Here is a 21057-nt window from a genome sequence, read left to right as displayed (position 1 = left end):
ATTGTCTTATTTTGCACATTTTTTTTTTCTTTAAAAAGTCCCGTATAAGTGTACACATTCTCATTTGGTACAATATCAGTAATATGTGAAGCACAGTGTGAACATTCACACAATAATTTATATTCAAGCACAAGTTTTCCTAATTTTGTTATTGTACATTGCTTTTTCTCCAACAATAATACAAACTTGTTCACCATTTGGTCACCTGTCTATGTTGCTTACTTGTATGTATTACCTTACTTGTTGTCTACCATGTTTAACAATTGAATGCATAGAGTTTTGGGATTGTTTGTTACAAACATTTTATAAGTCGTTCATGTTGTGACAGACCATGTTACTCCAACCAATTAACAGAGTTGACGCTTTTTCTTCACCGGCTGTCAGGATATGTGGCCTATACTGCCATTTGCATCTATGTGTTATCACAGCAGTTCCTGACTGGAATGGACTAAATCACGTTAGCACGTCTGATATTTCATCCAAATGGACGTTTGTGTTACTGAGTAAGTCTTCTTTTTCGCCCTAACGTAGACTTCATAATGTATTGATGGGACATGGGGCGCAGGGACGATTCATAGGGGGCCTATCTTCGTCAAAGCTAACTGAGTGGAAACACAGACAAAGAGCTTTTTGCGTTGAAAATTCTTAGGAACAAATGCTTAAATCCCTGAATCCTTTATAGATATGGACGTAAAACAGTGTTGATTCTTGGTTTAAAGCAAAAAAAAAAAAAGTGCGGTTAGCATGTATTTTACATAAACACTGCGAACTATGATGCTAGTCAGTAAGCAAATTAGCGGCCGCCATTTGTAAACAAAGAGCTTTTTCCATGAAAATTCTTGTGAATAAATGCTTAAATCACTGAATTCTTTATAGATATGGACATAAAACAGTCTTGATTCTTGGTTGAAAGAAAAAAAAAGCGTGGAGTTAGCATTTATTTTACAAATAAATTGGAAACTATGATGCTAGTCAGTAAGCAAATTAGTGGCTGCCATATTTAAACAAAGAGATTTTCTCGTTGAAAATTCTTGTGAATAAATGCTTAAATCCCTGAATTCTATATAGATATGGACGTAAAACAGTCTCGATTCTTGGTTAAAACAAAACAAAACAAAACAAAAACAAAAAAAACAGGCTGTTGGCATTTATTTTATGTAAATATGTAGAATGTGCTGCTAGTCTTTAAGTCACTGTGGCGGCCCCCTTAGTACAACAAAGAGCTTTTTGTGTTTAAAATTCTTGTAAATAAATGCTTAAATCCCTGAATTCTTTATAGATATGGACGTAAAACAGTCTTGATTCTCGGTTAAAAGCAAAAAACGGGCAGTTAGCAGTTATTTTACGTAAATACTGCGAAGTATAATGCCAATGCTGTAGCGGCTAATTTCTCTCATTGATTTTTTTCGAGTTTCAAAATGCATTCATGGTACGAAATTTATAATAATTACCTTGAGTCCTCGAGCAAATCACTCCTGAGACAATCCTTCCTGTTTGTATGCAGTACAGATTTCGTACTTTTTTCAACTTAAATCCGGCGTTAGATTGCGGCATGTGACCAACTGCTAATAAATGAAGCGGAGTGTGGGACGGCCCCTTTCGGGAAGGCGTGACGCAGTGAATGGGAAATGTGTCACGTCAATACATTATGAAGTCTATGGTCCTACTTAACTGTCTTGTTAAAGTTAAATATAGTTAAAATACGGCTTTATATGGTGTATTCGTATCAATGATTTGTCTTCAGGAATTTGTTAAGGAAAAAATTTAAGTGTTTAGATGGGGCCACTATACTTGTGAAGTAGTCACTGTCATGCAACACTTAAGTTTACTACGGATGCAGAACCATGTTGTGTTCCTATGTTCCTTTGTCCAGACATAAGTTTTGACCAGTTATTTGCAGTATGTTGCCTCCAAATGCTGATGAAATTATTTTTTGATTCACTTACTTGGAGAATTTTATATTGCTGCTGCACAGGGAATCATATAAATGTATGAAAATAGGCAAAGGCATTTTGACAGCATGCCGTAATATACACTGTTTTGTATTTTAAACTTGGCAATAGCTATTTTAAGAGTCGAGTGTTGTGATTTATTTATTTTGTTTTTTGTTGGTTGATCACACCATGTTTGTCATTTGAAGAAATTATTGAAAATGTCTTATTTGGAAACATCTATAAAGATTATAGTGTATTGTGGATTTTGGATTTCCTGACACGGATTATATTGTATTATTTGCTATTAATATTTTTTGTTTGTACTCAGAGTACACAGTGTCTACAGTATCTACAGTATCCAGTAGAACATACAGATAGGAGGTCATTTTTGACCAAAAGAACTTGTGTTCTATGGCTTACAGTTTTTTCCTTATTTTAAAGTGCGTACGACAGGATAAAAAAAAAGTCTCAAATAGCCTTATTATGTGAATTAGAATCATATTTTGAGACAATTCAACTATATACAACAATTTGGCAAAGCGCAAATGACGAGACATTAGTCTTTTAATCTGCTGTTTAGCCACGCTTACCATTATATATTAGCGTCCCCAACAGGAGGATGACATTGGCAGGGTCATGGTTTCATCTGATTTAGAATTCAGCCCATTTAGGGGGAATTATTCAGAACGAGGAAAATGCGACGAAGAGAGCCGCAAAATGTCATTGTTTCAGTCTCTCTACTCCAATAATTTTACAAGATATTCATTTTATGGAAGTATTTTCCCCCAATTGCTAAATGAATGGTGTGGTCATGAGAAATAACAGTCTTGTGCTAAATGGAACATAAAATAATAAAAATGCATTTATTCATTACGACATGGCAAAATTACTCCATAATGGTCAAAACTGTCGACTTCACCTTTACTGTCGCACCTCCCGAACGATATTTTATGCCACCGTAGTTAGTCCGGCTTTTGTCATTTCCCTGCCCGTTTCAGAGAATGTAAACAAACCAAGAGGCGTGACAGCTAGCCGACATGCTAACCCGAACTGAGTGATGTCTCAGTCTTATTTTCACTTTTGGAAGCAAAAAAAAATCACACAAAACCAGCCTGGATCATATCACACGGCGGTGGGGTTGTCGATTGTCTTTGGCAGCCCGCCCGGCTGCGAGCAAGTTAGAGCTCATTCCCCTGCTGCGGACAGGAGAGCTCGCCGGAGAAGCAGCTGGAGAGTACCGCTAGACAAACCGGCCGATGTCGGAGGAGCGCGTAGCTGCCACATGGTCAACACGAAAATGGCATAAAATAATACTTTACTATACAGCGAAGACGTAAACAGAGAGCGGTGTGCAATTGTTGTGCAGCTAACATGGCATGGCAGGGAGTGGTTGAGGAGAACTTTTCTAGATGTCCGTCCAAGATCAAACGTAAGTAAATAGTCCGTTATTTGAGGAAGGTTTGTAGTGTTTACTTTGTAATCACTGTATTCGCAGCCATTTTTAACACAAAGTTGCAATTTCTGATCGGGTTGAAAATTTGACAGAACACCGGGCACACGAAGAGAGCAATACGCCTAGTATTAGAGGGGGGTATGCAAACAACCAGTCTGTCGTCGGCCGAGTGGCATTCTCGGTGGACAATAAGCCACAAAATGCAAGCCATCTCCGTATTAAAACGTGTGCCATGATCCCAGTATTTGACATAATACAAAATACGATGTTTACTTACTTCCTCGTAAGTCTAATGGTCCCACAATAGTAGGGCTTGTTTTGGCCATCCGCGGTGAATGGGTACCTTTTGAAATCCAAAAAGGCTCACACACCTCTCCCTGGTGCAGCAGCAAGTTTTTGCAGCCGTTTGGCTGGCGTGATGTGAAAATAAACTATTTAATCCGCAAAATCAGCTGAATTCGCAGTTCATCTGCGTGCTATAAAGCAATGCTGTAATGTGATATACTGACCCGCGTGACGTCACATTCACATTCATCCAAAACCCGAGACTGAAGCCGGAAGTCACTCATTTTCATGGTGCGGGATTAAAAAATTGAATATATAAAACAATCGCTTCCACACACATCCAAGCGGTCCATTTCATTCAGGAGCATAAAACACTGTGTGAAATATGAAATAAACATGCTTTTTGGTGTCATACGCACTTTAATATTGAAACATGAATGGAGCATTGTGATGCACCAAATAACGTGGTGCTATTATATCCCGTAGACATCACGTATAATCCAATTTGACCTTTATGGCCTCACTCGTGCTTGTCACATCTGCATTCCTCCTGATGACTGATATTATTCACAAACCGAACATAGCTTCTCCTTCTCCCCCTTCTAGTGCATGCTACACTTTCCCATCCCCCTCTTCTTCAACTGCTGAGTGCTGAGGAGAGCAGCTGAGAGAACTAACAGGGAATTAATGTCCATCGTTGCAGACATGTGTGCTATCAGCCCTGGAGTGTTGCAAACATGATCTAATATATATTCATTTGCATTCCTAATGTGTATGCGACACAGACTGTGTTTATGCGTTCAGGAAAAGCTCTGATAGAATACTGGAAATTAGTATTCATTATGATATTGAAATCTCTTAATTTGTGTACGGCAAACATGATCTAATATATATTCACTAGCATTCTAAATGTTTACAGGACGCAGACAGTTGGTGCATTCAGGAACAGCTCAGAAAAAAATATTTGAATGCATTGTATATTATTTACAATGGTATTGATTTGTCTTCATATGTATGTCTTTTTCTGTAAAGACAGTTCAGTTCAGCACTGCGTTGAGAATCTATCATGCTCTGGGTCACTCAGACAGCATGACCTCATTTCAGGGAGTGGTCCAGCACAAACAAGCGTGGTCCGAAGTCACTGTCGAAGCTCCCTCGCTTCAGAGTGCGGGAGATTTGGCACAAGCTTCACGTGCTCACGCGCATTGGAGGCATTGTGTGTGTGTGTGTACAAGTGGGTCATCTTGTGATTTAAAGATGGCTGCTCTGTCCCTAAGCCTGCAGTAGGCTGTTTCGTCCTTTTTTTCCCTCTCCCAATATATCTTCCCTATGTTGTGCTTCCCCAAACAACGCCTGGAGCTCTCTCCTTGCATAAAAGTGCTTCAGTGCGTGTTCTGCAGCTTCAGTAAATGTGAGTGCAGAAGGCTGGGGGGAGGGGTGGGTAATTTTCCGCTCCCTGCTGCTGCTACTGCAGCTTCAGCACCGACCGTGCTATCAGTTCGGCTCAGCCTTCTATTCTGCGTCTGGGCGGGGCCGGGCAGGACGGACAGCACCTAATGTCATTCATTGTGGGAGCGTGCAGGGCAACTGAGTGGTTGATGGAATTGAAGAGAGGCTTTTTCATGTGCAGCCTTCAGAACATTATGTATTTTTGTTGATGTTTGGCCCTACAATGTAATTAAATGTTTGGTGAGTTGAGTGTTGTATGGAAATGCTGACATGCCATCAGCATTTACCTTAAGACAGCATTCTATTACCCTCAATGTTACAAAAAGCATTGAATTATTTATTGTTCATGACATTTTCCGATCCCTGCATCAGGCTCACAGCAAAGTATTTCACAGTGATATTACCAATTCTATATACTGCGGTAATCCTATAAATAAAAAGCTTCATATGAATATTTGTTTTTAGATTTGAAATCGGGTCATTGTTCTTATGTCAAGTGCACATACATGATCTTCCTCATCGCTCATGAGGAGCACTTCCTGTTTTTCTTCCCTCACAAGGGTGTGTCCTTTGTGCAAGAGAGGCAGACGTTGCTGTCAGCGGTTACCATGGAGACTGCTCTCAGCCTCAATAAAATGATGTACTCCTCTGTTTCCTAGGAGCTGCCTGAATGCAACCGCCTACACCCAAATGTCTTTCACGTTGTAGAGACGTGGAAGGTTGTAGTTTCATCAGAAGCGGAAATACCAAATTACAAGAATAACAATTAAGTGATGAAAGAAGGATGAAAGTTTGGGGATTTTAGTGGGGCAAAACAAAGCAGTAACCACTTGAGCCTTGCTTTTTAGGATCAGATGAGGAAAACACATGGAATATATCTCCTGTATCTTAATGGGAACATTTTTTAATTTGTTAAAGCTTAGAGAATTCATCACAACTTCTCTGTTTGCCCATGCACCATTTCTTCCCGTCCCTATTTGCAGTGGCATCGGGATGTTGTTTTTGTCTTTAGATTTGCTTGTCATGCTCACAACCTCAAGCTTCCATCCTCATCCCGAATGGTGAGGATAAAAAGCCAAGGCATCCAAATAGGGAAATGTCCAAAGCCTGCCTGCGCTTTCTGATAGCTTTGTTCAGCTTCTGTTTGATTTATGCACAGGCTGCATCGGGAAGACACTGTTTAACCCCAGAAGGAGGGATTTGTGCTCCTTTTAGTTCTCTCTCTCTTCATGCCCTTTATTTGTGAAAGCAACATCCACAAGGGATGAGCACAAACAAGCACAACCCGGGAAATGTCTCCTCTACACTGTGTAAACCTGTGTAAAGGGATTTTAGGGGCTGATATTTGAAAATGTTAAAGTTTGCATTCAGGACAAAGTGATGCAAGGTGCACATGCACTATAGATACTTTCATGTGTAAAGGGATTTTAGGGTCTGATATTTGAAAATGTTAAAGTTTTTGTTCAGGACAAAGTGATACAAGGTGCACATGCACTACTTTTGATACTTTCATGTTTTATATATGTTAATGTTTATGGTCATGATGTGTTTTGGGGAATTATGTGTCTTAATTTTAGGGATGCACAGTGCTGATATTGTATGTTTGTACTTATAATGGGTGGAGGGCTGATACAATGACAGCGATACCAGTCTTGTCCAGTTTATACTTTCCCGGCAGATGGAGTGGCTGCCATGTCGTCTGATTGGAAATATTTTAAGATTGGAAATATTTTAAATTAAAACATAAAAATGACAGCATCTGGTGAGCAAAGTGTATTCTTATTCACCACCAAATAGAAGACAAATTCCTCGCAGTTTGTCTCAGAACCAATCACCCACCCACTCAGCAATACGTTATGACCTAACGTGATGAATAAAAGAAGTAAGGATGTCATAACACTCACTGCAGTTGGCATAAGGTGTGGTACTTAAGGAGTGTCATATTTCTTACTCACTTTAATTTGTAGTTAATACGCAGACATACCATGGCTGTATGTCTGTTTGTTTAGCCACCAGTCATGTTTCTCATACTGTACTTTAGTGACTGTTTTTAAAGAGGCATTTAGAAATCACAGCTCGATGTTTGTTAACATAAGTCTGTAATGACAAGTTGTTACTTATATTGAAGTAAAAATTATGCTATGTTTAACGTTTTTATTTTGGTTTCTGATAAACTTTTGAATAAAATGATTACTTGATTACATTGAGTACCCAAATGTAAGTCTGGTGCCTGCAGTCAATTTGAAATATCACTATATCAGTTTCACTGCATCCAAAGTTGGTTGGTTTTGCTTATGTGAGTGGGTGTAATGTGGGTGATGCTATGTAAACTGAGATCAGATAAATTTGGCGTTTTGTGTCATGTATTATTGCTCTTCTATGAATTATATCTTATTGTCTTGACCATCTGAGCATGCGTTATCAATTTTGGGTCACTGCTGTAAGAATACGGAATTCGGTGCCCTTGATGCACCATATGAGTTCTTTCGCTCTCCCTCCCACTCGGTCCTCGTCATAGCAGGGATTATGTTTTAGTGAGCTTTGTCCTACTGAAAAGGATCAGAGGATTGGGAATGGAGTGGTCATCACGTGTCCACCACTTGTGCTACCAATTAATTCCGACAGAGGGACCACGTTCACTGTGTGTTGCCCCTTTGCTGAGCTCCTTGTCTATGACAGTCATTTATGATTTGGTCAACAGAGAAGGATACGGGCGGTATTGAAGATTTCAAATTCCTCCGGACAGACACTGTGAATGGTTATCTGTCACTGTTTCCTATCACTGGCCGGAGACCAGTACAGGGTATAATCTGCGCTCAGAATTAGAGCCATTTCCCCCAAAACAGGTGACTGGATGTAATTATTACATCTCTTACGGTCAAACAAAAGTAAGCATTGTTATATATTTTTTTTTAATGACTTTTATTTACCCATATATCAGCTGGTCCCAAAGAAGTGTCGAGTGAGTGCAATATCATTTAAAGTTGTATTGAACATGTCAGACCTTTGTTTTTGGCATTCATATAATTTTGTTATCAATGTTACATTTCTAATATGAAAATCAAATGAGACATGTGGGATGGGGTTAGATTTATCCTTGGTGTTTCTGTGTGGACGTTAGCTTTTTTTTTAAAGTATGTATAATAGGGGTTTGAGGATTTATCCACTACATCGACACATCGTTTAAAATGGATACAATCTACATCAATATGTTCACAGCAAACTGTCTTTCTAAGACATAAATTGATATACAATTAATTTTAAAAAATCAATGTATCTGTCGTTACTAGGGATTAATACATTGGCTCATGAATATGGGTAACATGACTTTAAAAACAGAAGCTGAAGAGCATAAGTACTGTCGGTTACTTAGTCTACGCTCAGCCGTGTCTTTTATCCTACGTGTCAACATCGCTGTCACAATTATAAATCCATTATTTTGCAGTGATATTTTGTCGTCCATATATTTGTTAAAAAAAAAAAAAAAAAAAAAAAACTGTAGTAATTGAAGAATAGTTGGTCACACTTTGTCTTTTTTTTTTTTCCTTTAAATGACCGTATAGGTTCGACCACTACTTTAGAACTTCTGATGGCACTTTTTTTTTTTTTTTTCTTTTTTTTTTTGTATGAATGTATCAGGGAAAGAAATGATAAATATATGCTTTACACATATTGGGGCCCAAAAAAATATATATATTTTGAATTTCCAGCATGTTACTCCTGTATAAAATATGATGCTGTCATGTAAGGAGTTGCATAATGAAACTGACCTGTTTCTGTGCAGATACTGTACTGCAGCAAACTAAAAATGAAAGATCCCCATACGCCAGAAGATATGATATAAATGTTTTTTTTTAATGGCCGCTTGCAGTATTAATGACATTGGGTCTTGGGGAATGAAAATGTCCTTAATACATGGGCCTTTTTGCATCATTAATGAAATTGGGGATTGGGGATGTCCATATTATGGCAGAGTGATAAATCATTTCTAATATTATATTGAAAAAAAACAGGCCTCACTTAACACCCGAAGGTTTTTTATTTTAACAAATACAGGGTGTCCCAAAATAATATATACACTCTTTGACTTTAAATCGCTAATACACATTTTTTTTTTCTATTTCAGATTTGATTTTGAAGTAAGAATGGCAGATACTGGGCTTACATTCAAGCAAAAAAAAAATTGTTCTGAAAACATTCTGGAAATGTGAAAATAAAGCTGAAATGGAAAGACAGTTTATGCGTGAGTTTCACAGAGAACCATAACTGCAGTTATTGACTGGGCACAAAAAAATCCTCATTTTTCAGTGGAATGTGGCTTGAATTTGCGTGGAGTCACCATCTGATGTGGACTTTCAGCCAGGGGACTAATTGGACCATTTTTTTTTTAAAAATTTTTTCGAAGGCACAGCGACTGGGTTGAATTATCTCGTGTTGGAGAATATCTGTGGAACTCACGCGTAAAGCGTCTTGCCACTTCAGCTTTATTTTCACATTTCCAGAATATTTTCAGAACAAATATTTTATGCTCAAACGTAAGCCATGTATCTGCTATTCTTACTCCAAAATCAAATCTGAAATATTTTTCTTTTTTTAGCTATTTAAATTCAAAGAGCGTATAAATTATTTTGGGACATCATGTATTTGTATACTGGACTGTCTCAGAAAATTAGAATACACAATATTCTAATTTTTTGAGACAGTCCTGTGTATATATACAGGACTGTCTCAGGAAATTAGAATACACAATATTCTAATTTCCTGAGACAGTCCAGTATGTCTGCCAAAGGTTTAATCAGTAGCATTTGAATTTGTTGTTACCACTTCAATGAAACTGATTAAGTACGGTAGATAATTCTAGGAGGTTATTTTAGACGAAAAGCATTTTGCATTGAATCACAATTAGTTTGAGCAGCACCATGGTTGTTGATGCATATCAGGCATCTGTCATTTGAAGAAACAAATGCTGACAACTTTATATGCATCACCCAGGTGTAAAACAGACTGCCTCACTCTGTGGCATTCAATTAATTAGGGCAGATGTGATAATTAAGTCTGATGTGGTGTATGATGTTGAAAAATATCCCAAAGTCTGAATTAAACACGAGAAAATGAAAGGGGATGAATGTTGAGTGTAAAGTAGGGGTGCACAATATCCATTTTTTGAAACTGATACCGATATCAATTAACCTCAAGGCCGATACTATAACCAATAAAATGTATATATAATGTTTAAATGTATATTCACCTTAGTTTTTGAACACCTGCAAGTCAAAAATACTAGTGGTGGATTCAGCGTAGATTCGCCTTTGACCTAACCAATTTTTCATGATGATATGAACATTACTATTATGAACAAAACAAAGACAACAACAGTTTTGACTTCAAATAAAGTGCCCATATTTATTTTTTCAAATCAATATAATTTGTGTCAGTGACAATCAATCAGTCGATGTTATTCAAGATGTGTTCTCCTGAACAATGAGCACTGAAATAAAACAAACATAAACCCAACAGGTATTGTGCTTTATCAGCAGATAAAACATTTGGTGCAACAAGAGAGGAGACTGTTGTGGTCTCGGTCCATGAAGCAACTTTCTTATCCTGGCAATTATAGGACAGCAAGCCTATCAATAACCAAACGACCTCTCAATAACTTGTAAACATAACACTGTAAAATGCAAACGTTTACTAATTGCCATAGTAAGGTTCATCACTCAGTGATGGAAAAATACGGTCTTTAGAACAGTAACAAAACTGCATACTGGCAAAACATGAAACGAATGCACACATCCACCGACACTGTACCAAAAATATATATTATCGGGCCTATAAATAATTTTATCGGATTTATTGGGATGACGTCATAATTCCTATTACCGGACCGATAGTTATCGGACCAATAATTATTGTGCACCTGTAGAGTAAAGCCAATTTAACGTTTTCAAGAACGTCTTGCTTTTTTAGGGGTATTTTTTTGTGTTGCGTGTATATGCAAAACAAGAAGTTCTGCTCAGCCCACTGGGAAAATCGGCTAAATGTCACTGATGGCGTGACTGAGTGTGTATGCAAAGTCATTGCTGAATGGAGAATGTTGAACACTCTTATCACGAATGCAATGGCATTCATTCTGGGAGCAAATTTGTCTTTGTGAGTGTGCGTGCTTGTTTTAACCTTTATCAGAGTTGCTAAAAATTCTATTGTATGTACTCCTAACAACAAGCACTACATCTGCAGTTGATTGCTTCGAGTTGTTAGAGATGAGCAATTTCAGAACAGTTAATTAGGTCTGAAGTTGTAGAACACATTTTCTGTGCATGTTATTTGCATTTTTCTGCAAAACCTTCATAACATTGCACAAACAACTACTCTATCACCTCCTCCTCTTCTTCCTCCATGCTGACTCGGAATCACTCCATATATACACTCATCCACTAGCAGCTTCCGAGTGAGTCACTGTCTTCTCCCTCCATATTCCCGCCAGTGATGGGTGCTATAATGGCTGTGGGCAGTCTGCATGCATGCATGCGTGTGGGAGAAAGTGACACTATATCAGGATGAAGAACAATCTTTACAGCACATACTGAAATGCCGAGTTGGTCGGAGTGCTAAGACAGGTGGATATTTATAGCTAACAATTTTAAAATCAAGTGCTTGACAGAACAACTATCTAAATAGTTAATTTTGAGTAATTTTTCGTGTAGTTTTAACTTGACTGGACATCTTTATCAATTTAAAAAGTGATTGTCACAAGCCAATAAATAGATATAGCAAGAACTGTATGAAAAATAATGTCTTAAGTTCAATTTTAAATGGACATGTATTAACATGTATTAATTTAATGATATGTAGCACACATACATGGTTACTTTTCCGTGATGCGGAATAAAGTTGATTTAAACCTATAGTTTTTATCCAGTGCAGGTCAATACCACTGTTATATTTGCAAACTACAGTATATAACAGAATCAAAAATTGTTAATAGATTTTCTTCCTTTTGTAAATGCAGTCAGCAAGTGTACCTAATTTTCTGCCAAGTGAGTTTAAGTTCATTACTTACTGGTACTTTTGGATGTATTGCATTTTCATTTGAGACATCTGATTGATGACAGATTTCATCCTCATATCCCTTCAATTTCGTATGACCGTTTTCGCTTTCTTATAATTGCTTTGGATATTAGTAAATAGGAAAATAATCAGAAATTACCAAGGCATGCTTTGGAAAGGGCGGTGGCACTGACAAAAAAAAAAGAAAGATTTTTTCAGATTAATTTCCCAACGGTCCGCTGCTTCGCTGCTCGATAATGACCTTAAGCCAAAGATATGTCGTTAAAAATGACCTCTTTATACAAATGGTTTAATTTCTTTCTTTATTTGTTGATTTTATCAACACTGAAATGAAAGCTGCATCGTTTGAGCGAGCCCCCTCCCTCTCTTTGCCCACACAGCAACACCACAGCACAGGGAGGAGAGGGAGGAGGAGAGAAATCAGTCTTGCTCGGAGGGCAAACATTTTCATCCACAACAACGCAAACATGGACGCAGAGGGAGAAAATAACGCGAAATGGGCACCAGCAAGGTAGCAGGCAGCATTCTGCACGTAGTCATGCAGGCTTTTTTCTTGCTCTCAGAGTAGCAGAAAACGCGTGTCTGTTTTTAAAACAAGACAGATTTGGATTCTTTCCCCCCCAAATCCTGCCTCCCTGCGATGGCAACAACAGCACGTTACGGATTTTGTTTAATTATTTTCATATACGGAGGCTTTACGAGAGGGCAAATTCACTACTCCATTCCGGAGGAGCTGGAGAACGGCGCTCAGGTGGGTGATATTGCCCATGATTTGAATCTGGACTTGAGGAAACTTGTCACCAGACGCATGCACGTGACACCTGAGAGTGGAAGGAGTTATTTCACCCTTAATCACAAAAGTGGGAAGTTGGTGGTGAGTGACCGTATAGATCGAGAGAGTCTGTGCGAAGTGAATGTCACGTGTTCACTCAACCTGGAGGTTATTCTGGACAATCCTCCGGAAGTGCACAACATAGAAGTAGATATTTTGGACGTTAACGATAATGCACCAAGATTCCAGCATTTGGAGTATCTCCTTGAAGTGCCCGAATCTGCTGTCACCGGTTCGAAATTCCACATAGAGGCCGCTCATGATCCAGATGACGGCTCCAATTCGGTGAAGCAGTACCGCCTCAGCCCCAACCAGCATCTAACCCTGGACTCTATTAAGCCTTTCTCTAATAACAAGCACATTGAGCTTATTCTCAAAAAGCGCTATGACCGTGAACAGATGCCATCTGATCAGCTCATCCTGACAGCGGTGGATGGAGGCACCCCACAGAGAAGTGGCACTGCCAAAATCAATGTACGCATCCTTGATGCTAATGACAATGTGCCTGCCTTTGACAACTCAGTGTATAGAGTAAAAGTTTATGAAAACTCACCTAAAGGGACACTCTTGATTCAATTAAATGCTACAGATCTCGATGAGGGCTCCAATGGTGATGTTTTTTACTCATTCAGCAATTACACTCCAGAAAGGGTCAGACAGGTCTTTTCCTTGGATACAGACACAGGCAAGATAACAGTGAAGAACATTATAGACTATGAGGAGACGACTGCATACGAAATTTACATTCAAGCGATGGACAAGGGGCCCGCTGCCGTGGCAGTGCACTGTAAAGTAGTGGTAGAAGTTTTGGACGTTAATGACAACATCCCTGAAATTACCCTTTCTTCTCTCTCCACTCCTGTACGTGAGGACGCTCGTGTAGACACCGTTGTCGCTCTGATCAGTGTCATTGATCAAGATTCTGGACCTAACAAGCAAGTCACCCTTGAGCTTGTGCCGCCCTCTCCCTTTAAAATTAAATCCTTCCGCAACCACTATACCATCGTCACCTCTGCCTTCCTGGACCGTGAAACGGTCTCATCCTACAATATAACAGTACGTGCTGTAGATGGAGGCACCCTCCCTTTGTCGTCTCAAATAGCCTTTGCAGTGGATGTTGCCGATGTAAACGATAACCCTCCTCGATTCGAACAGACGTCGTATACTGTTTACATTAGCGAGAACAATGCACCCAGTTCACCCCTGTGTACCATCAAAGCTACGGACGCTGATTCAGCTGAAAATGCACGCATCACCTATAGTGTCCTCAATGACAACAATCACGGCATCCCTGTGGCAAGCTATGTCAGCGTGAAACCCAACACAGGTGAGGCCTATGCCCTACGAACCTTTGACTTTGAAAAGCTGAGAGAGTTTCACTTTCAGGTCAAAGCACAGGACAATGGCATGCTTCCACTAAGCCGCGTGGCCACAGTGTATGTTTACATTATGGATGAGAATGACCACAAGCCAAGGATAGTGTACCCACCTGCCAACGGGAGCCGCACCACAGAAACACTGCTGAAAAATGCTGAGGCTGGAGTGTTGGTAACAAAAGTGGTAGCGTGGGATGGAGACGCAGGACAGAATGCTTGGCTTCTATATGCCTTGCAGCCATCTACCATAGCATTTGACCTCTTTAAGGTGCACGAGCACACCGGTGAAATCCGCACCACGAGGCGCGTCATTGAAGATAACTCGACCTCCTTTGCTTTGACTGTTTTGGTCCGTGATAATGGCCTGCCACCGCTCTCGTCCACTGCAATTGTTCACGTGCATGTGATGGAGCTCACACCCAAGTTGACCCCTGACCCGAAGCGCATCATCAGGCCTGAAAGCCCCTTGATGTTTTCCCATGTCACTATCTACCTCATCATCGCCTTGTGTGCCACCACTTTTGTGTTTTTGGTCACTGTCTGTGTGCTGGCCATTGTGCGTTGCCATGCCTACTGCACTCAGTCCGGTTCCTGTTCCCCTTGCTGTGTATCCAAGACTACTGTACCTGCAGGGAACAGTGCAGCAGCTGGTAGTGCGGGTGGAGGGCGACCCGTATCAGGTGGAGGCCAGATGGGCGCCAATGTGGCTCTACGCCGAGACCTTAAAGTAGAACCGCATTATATTGAAGTGCGAGGTAATGGTTCTGTGACGAAAACGTACTGTTACAAAACGTGCCTAACAGCAACTTCGGGAAGTGACACGTTCATGTTCTACAACACTGGACGACCCCACAGTGGCACCTGGGGCTCAGGCTACGTCACGAGTCACAGTGGACACAGCCAGATAATTGTTCGGCGTCTCAGTATGCCAGATGCGACTGCTATTCAGGTGTGTGTCTGCTCTGATGTGTGTTGCTGTGCTCTGATGTTTGTTATTTTGTCTCAACTAAACCTAAACGTGAAACTTCATTGCAAGCATCCAGGTTGCTTTAAGATAGTTTATGGTAGAAGTGTTTGGAGGGATGGCCTAAGATCTTACTCGCTTAATTCTTTTTCTTGATGAGGAGAAGAACTAAAATTGCTACTCCTACATTATACAAGGATCAAAAATGAATACGGATCAAAATGAATTTCTATTTGAAGTGTTTGAAATGTGTCACATCCTGTCAGTCTTTTGACTCATTGGCTGCCATTAAGGGCAGTAGACGTTCAATCCATTTTTACAGTCCAAAATGGATTGGACGTCTATTGTCATCAATGGCAATGAAATATTTGTACAATCCAATTGTATTGGATGTCTATTGTCATAAATAGCAATGAAACATTATCCTTCACGGGCAGCCTTCACAGTTCAAATAGATTGGACATTTATTGCCACCAATGATAGACAATGTGTGAATTGGCAATTAAACTCAGGATGTTGGTCAGCGAGATACTTTGCCATTTTGATATTGTTATTTGGTATTTACACCCCTTGCTAGAGTTGTCTTATAACAAGCCTTACATACAGGGTTTGTCATCACATATAAGCAAAATATTCCAAATCCAGCTCAGCGTATCTTGCTCTTCGATGAAGAGGGGTGGAGAATCAGCAGGATATTTGTCTTCAAATAGCTTTATTTCTCTTTCGCAGAATCCTTCACACTGCATAGATGTAGAACACACCCACTATGTCACAGTTCGTAGATTAGCAGGCAGGCAAGGACCAGGGAGTGGAGCCAAACACAGGGAAAGCAAGTCAAGGCAGGGTGGTGATTACTCAAAAATGGTTAATTGAGGTGACAAAAAACGAAGTACAAACAAAAGTCCAAAAAAAGCAAAGTGCAGATAAAACTCAGGAGTACTAACAAAGGACTAGGTATCAAAACTTACTTGGGGATACAGGAACAACCAGGGTAAAGACATAGAACATGACAAGAGGCAGGTATTGACGAGAGTGACGCAAGAAGAACTGACAGCACATTGGGATCATGAATACAGACATTGAGGCACAGGTGGGTGACACAAGAGGCAGCGGATTGGTCGACGCACAACAGGTGAAATCAATAGGCAATCCCAAGGACAAGACATACAAGGGCACAACTTCGGCAGAACTTAACTCAATCCATGACACACTAAAAGGCATTTGTCAGCAGATAGGCTTAAATTTAAGTTACCCTCTCTTCTTTGTGTATGGCCATTAAAGGCACACACACAGTCGGCTTCGGAAAGCTGTAAAAAAAAAAAAAAATATATATATATATATATATATATATATATATATATATATTACCTGTTGAGGGAAAAAAAACTCGCACCAAATGTTTAAATAATAATGACTAAAAAACACTATGATTTTGGCAACAGTAGATTAACTTGTACAATTGCCTTGCAAAATAGTGATTCTTCATCTTGGTTACAGGGCTTCAACTTCAACATTTGTATTAATTATCAGCTGTATATAAAAATACTATCATTAGCAGAAAAATGTTATATTCCAGCATGTGACTGTTCTCAATTTTATGTGTTGATGGAGATGCAATCTTATTCTGCCGGATGAGTTTGCAGTTTATGTTCCAATTTCACTCATTTATTCCACATATATTGAATTATTTATGTTCTCTCAGAGTGTGATAGTGTTAAGTGCCTCTGTGCAGAAACATTTAAAATTAGGTATTATTTCCTATACATTCAGAATCCCTTTGTTTATTACCTATTCTCACTATACACAAATAGTATATTGTGTGTTTGACCATACACGAGCAGCATTTTTAGTTTTCTTTGGGCTGTGTGCCATTGTGCTCAAGCTTGTTAGTCCAGGGGTAACTCAGTGGTCATTTCTATTTTCTAGGGAATACTACAGTCTTTGCCTCCTCAGAGGACCACTGCACCCATATGTTTTGAGACTGTAATACCCACATCCCACCCTCCAAGCTTATCTATCATGTTATCTGTGCAGAGCACAAAATACAATGAAGTGTTAGCACTTGTCCTCCATTACATGCCAGTCATGCCTCCTCTTAGATCTGTTATTAACTGATAGCAATGGGTGCTAAAAGAACATTGGCTGGTCCCTTGCAGCGAAGGCGGAGGTGCATTTTGATTGGGCGCACTGTTGATGGCGGAGGTGTGGGTCTTGTATCCATGCGAGAAGTGTTCATTCACCAGGAGAGGGAAGATTGGAGGGGAAAAAAGGCAGACTACGGTTTGCATGTCTAAGGAAAAATCGAGTCACATTTTATACGGAACAGCTTATAGTAGCAACAAAGCCTGGAACTCTTGAGTCCCTCTTTTAATTCTTTTATAGAATTAAGTGTTGATATTCAAGGAATTAACATGTATGTCAGACTGCAGGCATGTTTTAGTTCCAGATGCTCATATCTCGTGTGAGATTATGAGAAATACACGAACACACTGCGAGCAGCCTCCCCTTACATTAATGTGTGTCCTCAATAGGACAACTCTGACTAAGTTATGTAAAAAAAATAATTTCATTTTTGGTGAACCAGCACTTTTTTCCCCCCACATCATCGAGATCATGGGGTTATTAATGTGTTTGATTTGTTTTATTGGTTGTCAACCATAGAATTTGTTGCTGAAAGTTAAAAGCTGTATGTTTTATTATTTGTTCTGACGTCACAGTACGAAATGGTAAGTGTAGCACAGTTGATGCAGTTACCATGATTAGATGTGTCAGACTGTCTTCGGCTTACTGTGTTTTTGTGAAATCTGTCATCTTCATGAGAGAACTGACCTGTGCAGTAGATGTTACAGCAAATGAATTCAATACTGAGGAGAAATAACAAAATGTTCAGAAAACACTGCCGCATCAGATTTATTTTACATTGTGTATATATGAAACTTTTGTTTTGCATAAAACGTAATAGCTGCATATACTGTTTATCTGATGTGACTATTGTGTTATAATTACTTTCATTTGGCATTCATAAAATAGAAGAAATTGAATGCACCTTCTGATGCTCATCACTCTTTTTTTTTTTCCAACAGCAGGGATGCAGAGCAATTTTGACTTCTTGCATTGACTTGTTGACATTGCTGCATAGGGTTTCAAATGTACTCAATTCCTCTTACTCTCTTTTCAGCCCAAGGCACCAAATTCTGACTGGAGATATTCAGCCTCCCTGAGAGCAGGTGGTGTCATGCAAAGGTAAGTGATCAACCACTTGGTTTCTTGCGCATGAATTGCAGTATTGTTGAAAGTTTGTTTTGTGGAGCTTGTACACTATTACAGCCACGAGGCATGCCATTGACAGCTTTGAAAAATAGCAATATCCTTCCCCATCAACACAATCATACAGACTTGTGTTCTTCTTAAAAATACTGGGTTTTATATGCAGGTGTCCTGCCTAAAACTTTTGCACAGTAAAATATATATATATATATATATATATATATATATATATATATATATATATATATATATATATATATATATATATATATATATATATATATATATATATATATATATATATATATATATATATATATATACACACCATTTTTTTCATTGTGACGTAATTTGTTTAAAAGTTTAAAATTTTATTAAACGAAATACTACACGTCAATTAATGATACTAAGCTAAAAATGACAAACATTTTGATTAATAAATATAATTACTTACCTTCTTTTTATTGCTGGGATGAAACAAAAGCGGTTGCGCAACGTCTGTAAACAGGGGTTTCTAGGATAAAAGGGACAAATTAAAAATAGTTTGGGGGCTTAATGCGCCATGAATCTGCTATGGCAGCATATAGACATATTGTTCTATCAAACACAACAGTTGTTTTGGCTTAAAATACCACAGTTTATTTTAAAGAGGAGTGCAAGAGCAGACACTGCTTTTTCAGTCTTGTCTGTGTTTTCCGCCATATATATATATATATGTAGTCTGCCTTTCACATGATGTTAACTGGGATAGGCTACAGTACAACGTGACCTTGTACTGGTTAGGTGAGGTTGCAAATAGCAGATACATGACTGTAATGGCCTTTTTCTATCCATAGTGCATTACATTGTACAGGTAGTCCCCGGGTTACGACCAGTGTTGTTAATTTTACTTTAAAAAAGTAATTAATTACAGTCACAAATTACTTCTCCCAAAAAGTAATTGTGTTAGTAACTCAGTTACCTGAATGTAAGAGTAATTAGTTACTTGGCAAAGTAACTAGTGATATATATATATATTTTTTTTTCTCCCCAAAAAAAAAACAGGTCACACAATGTGAAGCTTAAAGGGTTTGGGGGACAATTGGCCCTAGCCCAATTCTTTACCCTCCACTTAACTAGACACAAGGGTATTGCGATAACTAGCTAGTAACCTTTGCAATGTGTGGAAGTCATTTAAAGTTGTGAATCAATCGTTAAAGTTGTTAAAATTGTTCCCGTTATTGCATTAGTTCCCTTCTGTCTACTTTAAACATGTGTAAGTTTTAAAACTGTTACATCATTTAAAGACAGATTTAAGTTAAGATTTTGCCGATTTAGGAGCATTTTAGATTTTAAAAAAATAAAAAAATACTGAGGTTCGCTAGGAAGGATCTCTACATCAGGGCCTTCCTGAGAGGTCTACTGCTTTAAGATGGCGGCTGTTTGCTAACGCATGTAGTCCTTAAAACATGTTGGCAATGCAGCAATGTCTGTCATTTGCATCTAGTTCTATAAAATGATATCTACCGTGTCATGTGGGCGTAGTTTGTCGGCTATGGCAACAGTCAGGTATTATTGGAGCCACCTAGCATCGCAGTTGCAACGGCGTCTTCCCCACTCCTCGTGCCCGTGAGTCCGTTTCTCTCAGACTTTTTTTATTCAACCAACTTAGTAATGCATAGTAACGCACGCCTTTCCCGCCTCAGTAACGGTAACGGCTTTGCCAAGATGAGAAAAGTAATTAATTAGATTACTCATTACTGAAAAAAATAACGCCGTTAGTAATGCCGTTATATTGTAACGCCGTTATTAACAACACTGGTTACGACTTACCCGATTTACATGATTTGGACTTTCTGTCGCCAGTGTTTTTCCCGTTTTTTTTTTTAAAGTCTGGTTTGTGTTGCTATTCTTCATGTCAGGATCCCTCCTTTCCCAGCAGTGTCGCTGCCGTACTGCAGTTCCCACTTCCTTGTTCTCATGCTGCTGCTGCCTCTCCCCCGGCGCTGAGTCCTCTTGCGAGTCCTGATCCATTTTTTTTTTTTGTAGTTCGGACAGCGGGCTCGTGTTTAGAGAGGCCCCACTGGCGAACTGAGAAGCCATGATGTCCCCCTCCCTCACCTAACTACTCTTTCAACAGCGCCCTTTTCTCTCAGCTAGGCAACTCACTTGCGAGTGAAGCCCAAAGATTTTTTTTTTTTTTTTTTTTTTTAAAGCCAGAATAGTCATTGAATAAAATGGCATTTAACAAAACACACCTCACAGTATCTTATTTTGTACTTTATCTAATTAAAATTACGTATAATACATGTTTTTGGACAATTATTTAGATTTACAGTATTTAGGGATACTTAAAGGGTGAATTCTGATTTAGATGGAAATTCGGGTTACATCGCCAGCATAGGAACAGAACTCGTTCGTAATCCGGGGACTACCTGTACTGTACTAAT

The 21057-nt window shown here is 39.0% G+C and overlaps 1 protein-coding gene across 36 annotated transcripts in view; it reads left to right on the top strand.

Moving 5' to 3' along the window:
- LOC130924343 (protocadherin alpha-C2-like) overlaps window positions 1-21057 on the top strand; it is a 217970-nt gene that overhangs the window by 182755 nt on the left and 14158 nt on the right. For 35 of the 36 annotated variants that reach the window (XM_057850848.1, XM_057850861.1, XM_057850850.1 and 32 more), the window contains one exon: window positions 18540-18604. In XM_057850848.1, the coding sequence (XP_057706831.1) occupies window positions 18540-18604 (65 nt within the window). Of the gene's footprint in view, window positions 1-12185; window positions 15347-18539; window positions 18605-21057 lie in introns of those variants that run through there. The other variant, XM_057850824.1, reaches the window with a different exon arrangement.

The sequence above is a fragment of the Corythoichthys intestinalis genome, chromosome 11, assembly GCF_030265065.1.
Source record: "Corythoichthys intestinalis isolate RoL2023-P3 chromosome 11, ASM3026506v1, whole genome shotgun sequence".
Classification (NCBI taxonomy): domain Eukaryota; kingdom Metazoa; phylum Chordata; class Actinopteri; order Syngnathiformes; family Syngnathidae; genus Corythoichthys; species Corythoichthys intestinalis.
The sequence above is the reverse complement of the archived record's forward strand: the minus strand, read 5'-3'. Positions and strand labels throughout refer to the sequence as shown.